The sequence below is a fragment of the Danio rerio genome, chromosome 15 (genome assembly GCF_052040795.2).
Source record: "Danio rerio strain M-AB ecotype USA chromosome 15, GRCz13ab, whole genome shotgun sequence".
Lineage (NCBI taxonomy): Eukaryota > Metazoa > Chordata > Actinopteri > Cypriniformes > Danionidae > Danio > Danio rerio.
Genome location: NC_141035.1, coordinates 23,160,972 through 23,175,049, shown reverse-complemented (window position 1 = coordinate 23,175,049; position 14,078 = coordinate 23,160,972). Strand labels below are relative to the sequence as shown.

Sequence of the window (14,078 nt, the reverse complement as noted above, 5' to 3'; positions counted from 1 at the left end):
TGAGAATTTGATGATTCTGTAGCTGAATTATTAAGTTAGACTTGTATGATTGCAGTACATATTAACAGGCCAGTTTTTTGCAATTATTTTGCAATATCAAAATTCCCTCTTGCAACCATATGTTAATTATATTTCACCATCTGAAATCGAAAGGTTGCTTTGAGGACAAAAAAAATTAAATGGCACATTGTGGATTTGTGTTAGAATCAGGACTTGAAAGAGGACAAAGAGTTGTGCATAGTTTTGCAGCTCTTAGAGCAGAAACAAAATCTGCTGCTCTACATGCAGATGTCCATTGTCTCCTTTCATTCTCAAATAAATCTGTAAAAAGTATTAAGCGGGAATGTGTCTCCCACATATATTTGTATTCCACAGAACAAAAACCCATATAAACCTGCATACTATAACAACAGGGTAATCAGTGTAGACTGGTCCAGTGTGATTAGACATGCTGTGCACCACATGATCAGCTGCTAAAATCAAATCTTGCTGCTGTGGCAGAGAAACATGACGATGTAGATTTCCATAAATCAAACAGGAATGTTTCAGGCATTTAACTACATACAAGTTCTTGCAAAATCTAACATTTATGATTTGTAAAATACATGTTGACAGATATATCAGTTACACATTTAGTTTACTAGAACATTTATGTTTTCATCTCCTGCTCAGACCCGAATCATGTACCAACTTCCAAGTTTCTAAAAAAATTGCTAAAGTATGTTTTCAAAGTCCTTGAGGCTTCTATAAATGAGGCCATATTATAATAATAACCCCTTATATATTCTGTGAGAAGTTGATGAATTAACATGTTGTAAATCCAACAGCTCTAATCTCTCCACTGCAGCACAGACTAACCTGACCCCGCCCACCACTCCTTATTCATCATTAAGCTGTTTAAACGAGGAAATGCATACTCCTACACATGAGAATCAGAATAGCATTTATTTCTTAGCATAATAGGGTAAATGCACACAGACTTCATTTTAGCCAGCCATCAGCTTCTAGTGAACTGTCTTTGCATTACAAAATTGCCACGTTTAAGATCTGATTTCTTTAAAATCAGCCATCTTCACTGCCTGATAGATGTACGATATGAAGTGGGTCTCAGATCAGACAAGAAGCACTGCATTCAATTCCTTTTTTCCTCACCATGTCTTTAAAATATGACCGTTTATTTTACCCCAGTATTTTTAATGGAGTTTCTGCTTGCTGCTCCTGACGGCACTAGCGGTTACACTGTCTTTCATCTCGTTTTATGTTTTAACAACTAAATGAACTGATTGTATTTCAATTACATTACAACATCGATGCTGTAAAAGCAACCTTGTTAAATAAAAAATTATGACTTTAAGTCTGCACTGGAAGTTTATCATTGGCTGAAAAGCCCTAGCTGTGCATAGAGGCCAGTGGAACATTTGTTGAGATTCAGTAACGGTCACATAAAAAACCGTATGCAGCGTGGTCAGCAGAAATATTTAAAACTTATTTGAAAGGGTTAAAGCAAGGTGTAAGCATAGCACAATGTGCAAAATAGCAAAGCAAAACAAGATGTGGAATACTTTAAAGTAGCTTAAAAATATATTTTGGATCATCAGAAATGTTCTACGTCAAGCTCCATCCCCTCTTAATGGTTTCTTCAAAACCCTCATTTCTCTTTGCCCTGGGAAAGACTGTTAAATACATCTTGGATGGCCTGGGAGAGAAAAAAGAAACTGGCTGAACTATTTCTTTAAGGTTCTTCTTTCAATGTAATGTAGTTTCATAATGTGCATAAATGATTCCTGAAAGCAATATTGTGTTTTGTGTGTGGGCAGACAGCATACCCCTTGATCGACAGCATAGACCCTCAAGGATTCGTGATGTACCGACTCTTCAGGGATGCCACACGTTACATGGAAGGCCACCATGTTAAGGTAAACGCCGCAGTCTGTTTTCATATACCTCTGCTCCACACTATCACATTTGATGGTGACGTGTACAAACACACTCTCAGTATTTACAACACTTCTCTGTTCTTGTAAACAGTGTCCACCACTTACCATAAAAAATCATCGCTCTGGTATTTCCTACAGGGCCACGAATCATTTAGTCCTCATCAAAAGCATCTGAGATAAGCCACATGTCGAAGAACTTTGTTGCAGTCAGACAGATGCTGCTAATCTGACCATAAATGACGTATTAGTGGCTCAATTCACACATTCTAGGGCCAGTTTCAGAATGTGTTTGCTCTTAAGCTGCAATTCTGATGGAGTGATGAGCGATTGCTAACTTCCTCATTTAGCAAAGCTCCTCCATGTGTCTGTAATACAGTATGTTGTGATCTTATTGCTCAGGATCTCCGCCCCGTGGGCCCCTCGCTCCTCAGTGACCCGGGCAACATTATGGCGCGATGCCCCCCATGTCTGTGCTGCATGCCGTCCTTCTGTTCACCCATTGATTTCCCCACTGCTACGTTCTTATTCTTTCTTTCTTTCTTTTCTCTGCACACCAAGACAATAGCAATTTCTTCCCCTCCTTCTCTCCTCCTCATCTCGGGCCTCATTAACCTTCGGCCCCCTTCTTTCTCCTTCGTTAGGTCGTGTCCGTCGTTACCTAAGCTCAGTCCTCATTAGGCTTATGAATGGTGCCGAACGCTTAAAGATGAAAATTAGTTCTCAGTTAAAATCAGATTTATCGTTATATTCAGTTGAGATTATATTAGGGCTGGGAGATATTGCAAAAAAATTATCACAAAATCATGTTTCATATCATTTGATATCGAAAATTATTAAATATTTTTAGCAATACATACAGGGATATTAGGATTTTATATTTACCAACATTACTAAGGCAAATAGTTTTAAATGTCAAAAATGAAAATATTCAAGCAAAATATCTGATCTCTTTATAATAAAATTAACATAAGTGTTAAAGAGACTTTTAAACTTGATAACTAAAATTTTACAAAGTGTGTGCAATGGTAAAGTGCAAATTATAAAGTTAAATGAATACATTACCCCCTTATGCAAAAAAATCTGCTTCCAAGGCACACACTCAGCAAAGTTATAGCGCTTTATTTCGAAACTTTATACCATTTTTTTTTTTTTTTATCGATTTTAACAATGATGTTCGGTCAATAAATATCGATACCGATTTTTATCACCCAGCCCTTGATTATATTAAACTTATTTTTTCATTTTAGAATTTTATTTTGGGGAGGAAGTTAATATTTTTTTATCATGAATAAGAGTATAAATATTTTATATAAACATTGAGTTTTGAAAAAAAAAATGCTTACACAAAAATAATAAGCTGCTTCCTATTTGCATTAAAATCAATTTTAAATATTCAAACATTTATACAATCATGTACAAAGGGACATTTACACCCCTCAATTTTATAGATTTAACTAAACCCATAATGTCTTAAGTGCTTTGGCCGTTCATTTATGTACCAGTGTATTTTTGGAGCCGAAATACAAGCTTCAATAATCTTGCACTTTAAAACTCATTTTCAAGTCTTCGTTTAAACAAACCACAACAATTACGGTGCCAACCACTGCTGTGCTTATTACTGCATTTATAGTGGTTTTAACGTTTTAGACTCGTAATGGAAAAAACTTTACAATGTTTAGTATAATCATCATCAAACATTTAAATTTAACTTTCGTTTTTCATTTAGCTGAAACTCTCTCATCCTTTTAATTCAGCTAATAATAAGGTCAAAAAACGTTTGCTTGTTTTATGTTTTGTCATCATTTACTCACCCTCTACTTGTACCAACCCTATCAGAGTCTTTTTTTTTTTTTGAATGTAAAAGAAATTATTTTGAAGAATGTTGGAAACTAGTATCCATTGATATCCATGTATTTTATGTTGCTACTAGGCATGTCAATAGTTACTACTTTTCAACATTCTTTTAAATCTTTAAGATTTGACTTGCATTTTTGTGTGAACTATTCCTTTAAATTAACTTTAAATCACATGGATGGTGAACTTCCTGCTAATAGACTGAATAGAACCAATTTGTGTGTGTGTGTGTGTGTGTGTGTGTGTGTGTGTGTGTGTGTGTGTGTGTGTGCGTGTGCGTGTGCGTGTGCGTGCGTGTGTGTAGCTCTTCACTGCGGTCACATTTCACCAGTGCCTGTCTGGCCTTGTCCAGCAGACCCCCATCCACTCTCTCTAGCTCTCTCGTTCTCTCTCTTTCCATCCACCTTCTGCTAACTCATGTCTATTTCACTTCGCTTCTCCCTAGCTCACCTCCCATCTGGCCCTTAGAATCTGCGGGGGGAGGAGAAATCCGCCTTCCCAGGAAATAAGTGCAGAAAAAATCTTAAAAACTGCAGATTATAAATGCTGTTAAAAGAATGTGAAGTGTAAATAAAACTGTTGATTGACACTGATGCATTATAGGCCAGCATGAACTTGAGTCATTGATTTAAGTGATTGAGTACCCTAGTACTTACACATAGTTGGAATTTACAGGATTAAGCAGAATGTTACTGAATTTGGAGTTTAGAGTCTGCTTGTTCTGCATTTTTCTATGCAAGTGAATGGCGTAGTGTCTTTTGATTTATAAATTCAATCGACTATATGATGTGTTGTTTTTTATTTAGTTAAACTGTTAAAAGAAATGCAGAAAAATAATAAGTATTAATAAACTATCTGGAAGTAGAATTAAAGGATTTAGTTGCATAAAACGTAAAAATGTTTTAATTATTTTAGTAAAAAATGTTTTTTCATAACTTTATTTCATTTAATATCCATTTTGATTTTAAAAATGTTGTAATCATTGTATTAATTGTTGTAATAGTTGTATTAAAGGTGCATTATGTGTCTGCATATAACCGAGTGGTTAAGAGTGCCGACCAACATATAGGATTATGGTGCTCAAGGTAGGGCTGTGCGATTTAATCAAAATCGAATTGCAATTGCAACTTGAAATGTTGCGATTACCTAATCATAAGGGGCTGCGATATTAAATATATTTGTATTATTTAATTTCCCTTGCCCAGAGCAACTGCTTGACTTTCGTCTTTGTGTGATTGTCTTACTAGCAATTGAGTGAGCACAATTGAGTGATGCGTGTCTTGCTAAAGTCAACTAAAGAATTGCCAGTAGCTACGTTTCCATTCACCGATTTACATGTGCATTTTGGATATGCACATAAAAAAACGGTTAATGGAAACGCCAATATTCGCATACATTTTGAAAATGCATATAAAAAACATTTGCAGATAACCGAGTAGTATAAACTTTTTATTTGATCAGAAGAGATGCTCATAAACTGCGATGGAGACGCTTTTATCGCACAAATTCCAGTATGCGCATTCAAAAAGGTCATGTGGTTTTGTTAGAAGAGGTCATGTGATGATAGAAATGTGTGTGAATGGATAAACTGGGCAGGCTGAGCATATTTGTAAAACATCTAAAACCTTAACCGTTTCAGTATTAGTATTATTATATTATTAATGACCTAAAGAATCCAGAGAGTCTGTGCTCTGCGTCTGACACCTTCAAACGCCACCGCGCATTCACTGCGTGTCATGATTGTCTTCTGAGGCGCAAGTCATTTATTAAATATAGAAAAGATTGATGCAGCTTCTCAAACCGCAGCAAATTACATTTTTACTGTTGATATTTGCTGCCAGTTATTCAGGAAATGACGATTTTTGTTGGCTTTGACTCGTTGGATGGAAACACTGCTTTATTCGCACGTCTTTTATGCCATTATCCAGTTTTGCGCATAAAGTTTATTTACATTTTTGGATGGAAACATAGTTACTGACACTCAATCTAATAGCAAGCAACAGCAACGTACAATTTTAGAGTTGTTTCAGCCATGCTAGTTTGCTGAGTGTTCTGTATTTTATAGGGCTGTAACGATACACCAAACCCACGATTCGGTTCGTATCACGATTTTTGACCCACGATTCGATTCGTATCACGATTTTTTATTTAATTTTTTTTGTGTGGGGTGGGGAAAAAAAAGATTTTTAAAACTATTTTTTATTAAATAACATTTGAAAAATCTTTATAAACTAAACATCAAAGAACAATATTAACTATGCAAATTATTAACAATATAAATAGCCATATATAAAATAAATAAATAGGCAAAGCTATATCACTTCTGTTTTCTTTGTAACAAAATACTGTTGAAAAACCAAACTAAACTCCATTGTTTAGATGGTTCAAGCATGTTGAAAATTATTTTTCAATCAAGTTCTCTTGAATAGAAAAAGTAAATTAAATAGCTAGGGATGCTAATTTCGTTAATTTTGCTAACTGACAACCGCCGCTCATTAATCGGTTATTACGGGTAACTGGTCAGATTACTATTAATTTTATATTAAACAAATTGACGTGTCTATTTTGTGTATGACACAATAAATATTGCATTTTAAAATACTGATTTATTTTTATATATTAATAGCGGAACAGAACAACAGAGCATCTTCACGCACCTGCAGTGTTTAGCACAGAAGAGCAGAATAATCTAAATAAAATGAATTAAATAAATAGGACTGCCCTAAATTATTTTCACTTAAATAATTAATTTATTTTACAAAACGAAAATACTGACTGATTCTTTTTAATAACCGGCATAGGCTTTTTTTCCAATCTTATGTTTATTTCTTCCGTCAAATAAAAATCGCAGACTTCCTCAAATTGCCCGCTCCACGGAAAATATGCATTTATTTAATGCCCCGCTGTTATTATTATAATCATAAAACCTTTTACATTTTAATAGAAATCCTTATTTTAAAGATTATGTCCTGATATAGCCTATGGTTTCCTCTCTCTCCCTCGCGGTTCAAGTGCGCGCGCTGCCTGATGAAAAGACAACAACAGGCGCGCATATGTTGACTTTTTGTAAACAGTTTGTTTAAATATGATATTGCATTAATCTGCGTACATGCTTTAAGCTGTAAAATAAAAAGTAAAGCCTATTTGTTGCGTTTATTACGCAGATCCAGGTCAACATAAGCGCTGGTTTAGTATCAACAGGTCTGTATCAAACAGCAATATTCTTCTTCCATTTTGCTTCTTTAGCAAATGTGTCTGTAGGCACGGGTTATACGTTATCATCCCGCAAATTAAGTATGCCTTGCAGTTAAACAAGTGGCCGAAAACAAGGCGCACCTTACTGCCTTTATGTTGACAAGGAAAAAAGAAGAGGCTGGTCCTCTTATAAACGACTGAATCAGCTGGGTATCGATTGTGCAAAAGTGTTGCTGTCTGTGTTGTTACAATTGTAATATTTAATACTATTGTGATATTCAAGATTTGTATATTCATACAGCTCTGGATAACTTAAAACAACGATTAGACCTTCAGAGCGGTGTTAATGCGTCCTGAAGTAAAGCGAAACGGCTATAAACTCCAGCAAGATAGAGTGATTATATGCAGAGCCATATACCTTTATCTCTAAATAAAGTATAACTATAGAAACTGTGTTTATTTTAACTGAAAGCTTCGTCGTGTTTTCTGACCTCATGCATCTTGTACCTGTCAGTCAGCACTCCCAAAGGATCAAACAGAAATCGCACAGCACGGTTACAGAAAAGTTTGCGCAGTTACCTGACATCTGGTGAACGCCCATCCCTCTCTGCGCAGCCACATTAACAGTGTGAGCAAGTCATCGTATATGCGCTGAAAATCCGGCCGCTTTGACAGCAGTGGCAATGTTTCTGGCGTTGTCGGTTGTCAAGCGGGGTTAAGTTGGTTTTGTTTTTGATATTCTTGACACATTCAGACGGTCCCTTACTAAGAGCTCCGTGCGAGCTCTCCCGGCTAAATATTGCGAGGGCTTAAACGGAGCAGTGCTTGTAATGTCGAACGAAAAAAATGTTAATTAGCTCAACTTTTGCAGGCACGCGTGACGTTATTGGAAAGGTATCACGGGGTGGGTGTGTCGCGATTCTTCCTTATTACACCGCGACACAGGATCGTAGATCTGAGTGTCGCGATTTCGATTTTATATCGTGTATCGTTACAGCCCTAGTATTTTATAATTATTTTTTGTTTTTATAATAAGCTACACTTTCTCCTCGAGTTCAACTTGTTTACAGAAAGTTAGGGTCATTTTATTTTTGTTTATTGTTTGGTCTAGAGAAAAATGAGTGTTTCATTTCTGAATATTTACAAATAAATTTGAATAAATGTATGCAAGTTAATATCTTTTCAGTTCCTTTTTTTAACATGCATTGTATTTTAGCAGTAGGAAGCTACGATGACGATTTTTGAGCTAAAGCTTGACTACAAAATGAAATCGCAATATCTGTTGAAAAAAATAGCAATTAGATATTTCCCTAAATCGCACAGCCCTAGCTCACGGTGACCCGAGTTTGATTCCTGACTCACGGTCCTTTGCCGATCCTTCCTTTCGCTCTGTTCCCTACAGTTTCCTGCCAAGGTTATTTCATTGTGTTGTCACAGGCTCATGGATATTTTCAGCGTCTTATCAAACTATTTTATAACTATAACAACAGGCAATTCAATCATAACTTCATGTTAAAACAGCTATCATAACATTATTTATCAAGACCTTTTTGGCTTCTCGGAAACTACAGAATTTAAAACTTTAAAACAGGAAATGCGCTGAGACCATTGTTTTACATTCATTTCCACTGTCCTGTCCAAAAAAATAGTCGATACCCCCTAAAAAAGATGCAATATGTAGGAATGACACCTAGCAGTTGAACTAGATATTGCAGTCCAAATTCAAAGTATTGGATGTTTTTTTTTTCTCCAGGCCCCTCCTCCTCTGATGACTTTTTGCCAAGGTAGAATAATTAGGCTGATTTCATGAGGCACTCAAATTAAGGTTAGCGTACTTGCAAGAAAATAAAAGATGAAATTGTTACAGCGTGTAATCAATTACACATGCTTATTGTTTACTAGAATTTAAGTTAACCATTAAAAATTCCTGAATAATAAAAATTAAAGAAATTGGGATAAAAATTCAATTAAAATTCATTTTTAGAGAACTTTGCAATAATTAAGTTATTAGTTTAGTTATTTCAATAAAAATGAAAACATTTTTGAAATGACTGTTTATTTCAGTTTATTTCAAAACTTTTTTGGTGTTTTATATGTAGTTTTATATAAACTAAACTCACAGGCCACTTTATTAGGTACACCTTACTAGTACAAGGTACTGGAAATATTCCACAAAGATTTTGGTCAATATTGACATGATGGCATCCCACAGTTGCTGTAGATTTGTCGGCTGAACATTCATGATTCGACTCTCCTATTGCACCACACATGAGAAAACTGTTAAAATGTGTCATTGAATCATTAATTTAAATGAATCATCAAATATCTTTAACGATTTCAGCTAAGGATGCTTGATTAGGAGTTACTAAAATATGTTTTCATCTTTGGTCTGTCAAAAAAAATAATAGAATCCAGGAAAATAAATAAGAAACATTGTTCAGTTTTTCCCCTCCAGATCTGCCACCAGTAGCTGCTGCTCCTCCCCCATTGGAGCACAGATAGGGAGGCGTTTTCAGCTTTGATTGGCAGGTGTGTAGCGTGGCACGTGTGTACAGTTAGCGGCACACTTCATCCGGCTCGTGCTCCAACGCTTCACCTGGGGAATTGAACACACTGTTTGACTCGCAACATGACACTCATATGCCCAGCTGCGTCTCACACACACACACACACACACTGAAGCTACATAAACCAACTAATAATCGCTCTGAATAGGATTTTGAGGACACATATTGCCGTAATCCATAAAAATCTCATTATTCATACATGCACGCTCATACAGTCAATAAGAACTACAGTGAAACTCCCACTGGGGTTACAGGGAAGGCAGATGCAGGTCATTTATTGTAGATGCTACGGAGCGTGTGCCGCCGTCAACAGGGCTTTCCTTTCTGGGGCCCCTCCATCCCTCTCTCTCTCCCTTTTTTTTTTTTTTGGAGTCCCTGAGGGGGAAGCTGATGACCTGAGTGATAGAGAGAGTGCAGCGTCCCCGTCCATCTGCTCTGGAGGACCACCGCTGAGACAGTTGGCCTGCTGTGTGTGTGTGTGTATGTGTGTGAGAGTGTATGCGTGCATTAGCATGAGCAACAAGGGCAATGGCCTGGTGTTAAGTCTTTGCACCCCTCCACAAATGCATAGGTGTAAATATGGTTCAGTTCAGTGTTGCACAAACGGTCAGAGGTGTGAGAGGTCATGTTTAACCCCAATTTGTATGTATAGCTGGGATGAGTTGACTGGAGCGGTTTTGGTAGATGTCTTGGTAGAACTCTACATGCAAGAAGCTGAGTGTTACACATTGTTCTTAGGGTTGAACCATATCAGTGAATTTTATTTTTTTTATACATTTTCTTTTCATTTGAATTTAATTTTAGCATCATCAATGTTAAAGTCTAATTTAAATGAGTATAAAACATCTAAAAAAAATAAATAAATAAAAACAGAAATAAAAAAAAAACTTCCATTTCAATCATTTTAAAGGGCACCTATGATGAAAATCAACTTTTGTAAGCTGTTTGGACAGAACTGTCTGTATGTATAGTGTGTCCACTATAGGCATGGGCCAGTATAGATTCTGACTATCATAACCTGGGATAAAAATATCATGATTTCACTGTATTGGGATTATTATGCTAAAAAATATTCTTTTTAAATGTCTGGGTAAAAAAACAACAACTTTCCCCCCTTTGAACACAATATATATTTGGTAACACTTTACAATAAGGTTCATTAGTTAATGCATTTACTAACATGAACTAATCATGAACAACACTTGTACAGCATTTATTAATCATAATTGAACATTTACTAATGCATTATTAACATTCAAGTCCATACTTGTTAACATTAGTTAATGCACCATGAGTTAACAAACTAACAATGAACTACTGTATTTTCATTAACTAACCTTAACTTACATGAACAAATACAGTAGTCTATGTAATGTTCATTATTTGTTCATGTTAGTAAATGCATTAATTAACATTAACTAATGAACCTTATTGTAAAGTGTGACCATATATTTTTAGAGAAACGTTTAAAATATATTTTGGAGCAGTAAACATGTCAGGCTAAGTAATTGAAATGGATCATTAACGTCTGCTGTCTTCATTAGTTTTAAAAACACACTCCTTTACAATTTAAAATGTCATCTTCGGATCTATTTTCTGCTGTAGATACTGTTGTCCTAAAAAACTAAAACGTAAATAAAAAAATGTACATATACTGTAGGAACAGTATAGCAGAGAATTTGACGCTTTTAAAACCTTGACTTTTCCAAACTGCGGTATACCTTGTATACATTGGTTATCGTTGCCTAGTCCAGTGTCATGTTGGAGTGCTATTATTTTATTTATTTATTTTTATTTATCTATTTTTTAATTTCTTAAAATTAAAATAGGACCCAAATCCCAGTAATTTTGAGGCCCAATGTGACGTTAGAATGCAGTTTTCCCCACCCAACGAATTGATTGACAGCTGCCATGTTTCTATAATATGTATAATGCACATGTCCACAGAACTTTGTTTTGCAAAGAAACTGTGATTAAAATATTTGGTCCAACTCTTTGTGATTTTTATAAATTTAAAACGTTTTTAAAACGGCATGTTTGTAATGAAGACAGTAAAATCGCTATGTAATTATCTGCTATAATCACCAGGGCAGGTTGGTGTCTGTAAATGCATATATTTGCGTGTGTGCTGCAAACAGCATTTGTGTGTGACTCATCTTTTCAGAAAGGCTTGAATAAACTCCACCGCAAATACATCAAATACACTTACTTGGTATTTGTTACTGATGAGCTGTATTTAAGCTTCATCCGTGTGTCACTATCAGTAACTGCTGTTTATCTGATGTAAAGCAGGAAAAGCAGACACGCACATGGGACCAGTGGGTGGGGAGAAGCAGTTCATTAACATTTAAAGCCACACGCTACAAAAACAGTACACTGTACTCAGACACCAAAATTGGCATATTCTGGAGGCTACAACAAATTATCTGATGGGTATTTTGAGTTGTAACTTTAGACACATTCTGGAGACATCAAAGGCTTATCTTACATCTTGTAAAAGGGGTAAAATAGGTGCCATTTAAAACATCTTATATAATGAATAATTTAATATTAAAGTGAAGCAAAGCAAATAATTGTTAAGTATGTTTCTGTCCATACTTAAAATTGGTCTTTTGCTTTTGACCTATCCAAGGCATACACACAATGTGAGCGCACACACCCAGTGCCCATTGGGCAGCTATTATGGAACCTGCAACCTTTGAATTACAAGTTCAAGTCTCTAACTATTAGGGTTAGGGATCTGAATCTACCTTTGTCTATCTCAAACATATTGCAATTACATCAACTTTCCAAATTCCAGAGTTTTTTAAGTATTGAAATGTTTTAACATTTTTATAATAAGATTTTATTAATTTCTTTTTATTATCTTATTTGTATAAAACTTCCAATTTATTTTCTTTCTTTAAATGTAGTTTTATGTAAATATCCACTTTTTGCTGTCATTTTTGTTGTTTATTTAGTGAGATTTATATTTGGGCAATTAACTAACTTTAGTAAAACTGCTAAATATTATTCAGCAATAACTGTGATTGTCTGTCCTGCAGGACGTGTCTTGTTTGAACAGAGACACCTCTAAAGTCATCGTGGTGGACTGTAAGCGGGAGGCTTTCGGTCTGCAGCCCTTCAACGGTTTGGCGCTGTGCAAGTGGGATGGAAACTCAGAGGATCGCACTCTGTATGACCTGGCTGCTTTCCTTAAAAGTGAGTTAGTGCACTATTAGAAATAATTACATCTTGTTTCGGAACTTTCATTTGTTGACTTGTTATTTGGTGTTCAGCTATTGCCATCAGCGGGGTGGAGGATGTGCGTTCAGTATTAGAGAACTACGCCCATGAGGAAGACCCTATTGAAGCTTTCAAAAGAAGACAGGCACAGCTTGCACAGGTATGCACTTCAGTTTCATGATTGAGTCACAGGATTTACATTAAATGCAAGACGCTGCTGGTTTTTATTTTCCCTATGCTCCTGTACTTTGGGGATTTGGACTTTTTTCTTTTACAAATTCTTTTTACAATTTTAATGTAAAGGAAGCATCAAAATATGCTTAAACTCAAGTGTTTAATTTATAACACTTCATCAGTTTGTCTGAAGATTTCAATTACAATACATATTTGTTAGAGCTGTGAACCTACACTAGTCTCACAGTTTGGTTATGATTACCATGCCATCAATTCGGTTCAATTCGATATCTTGGTGCATTATGGTGAATAGATAATGCTTTCCATACACAGTTTTAGATTTTCTTTACAGGAGCAATTCTTGTATTAAAATGTATAAATATATTTATATACTATTTGTAATAAAATGTTGTCCTTTAACACAGTCAGATATATTAACTGTACCTATAAACAACAAAAGCATTTATAGCAAATAATATAAACAAATGAAAATTTCCCTTTCGAGCTGTCTACCAAGTTCTCTTACACCCCTTTGATTGGTCACACGCTCAACGCTGGCGCTCTTCCCGGACGAGTGACATTGATAAAGGCCAGCAGCGATCACAGCTGAGCCCTTACAGACACAGTGGAGAAAACTCTGCAGATATGCCCTCGTGTCTGTATCTAGAAGTATCGCTGTAATAGCCGAGAGGAGAGGAAAAGTCACGCCAGCAGGTCAAATAGGTCACAGTAAGAGAGAGAAATGGAGTTTTCTCTCAATCGCAGTGAAATAGGGGCTTTTGCTGTAAGTGTCAGTGAAAGACCAGAAAACACACACGTAGTGAAATTGTGCACAGTTTCTGCATTTTGTAAGTAGTTGCAGCGTTGTAAATACTCGCGATCACCTCCCTCACCATAGTAAGCTACAGCGACATAGCGCATATGTGATAAATGACGTCACTACATAATAACTGGTTATGATTGTTACTGAACTGATACCGAATTGTCTGCGTCTGCATCGCGGTGCACGGAAGAAACAATTAATTTTAACACCCCTAATATTTGTAAAGGCTTTTTAATAAAAAAAAAATAATAATATATTTTTTTTTGTTCTGCATTGAGTCATAATTGTCCACTTCAGCAGCAT

At 35.7% G+C, this 14,078-nt stretch overlaps 2 protein-coding genes across 3 annotated transcripts in view; one reads left to right on the top strand and one right to left on the bottom strand.

Moving 5' to 3' along the window:
- Positions 1-14,078, bottom strand: part of LOC147833651 (uncharacterized) — a 734,785-nt gene that overhangs the window by 287,207 nt on the left and 433,500 nt on the right. The window lies entirely within an intron of this gene.
- timm50 (translocase of inner mitochondrial membrane 50 homolog (S. cerevisiae)) overlaps positions 1-14,078 on the top strand; it is a 52,798-nt gene that overhangs the window by 36,776 nt on the left and 1,944 nt on the right. Inside the window, 3 exon segments of one of the 2 annotated variants that reach the window (NM_200665.2) lie at positions 1,818-1,916; positions 12,598-12,754; positions 12,832-12,938. In NM_200665.2, the coding sequence (NP_956959.1) occupies positions 1,818-1,916; positions 12,598-12,754; positions 12,832-12,938 (363 nt within the window). 2 annotated transcript variants of the gene reach the window in all.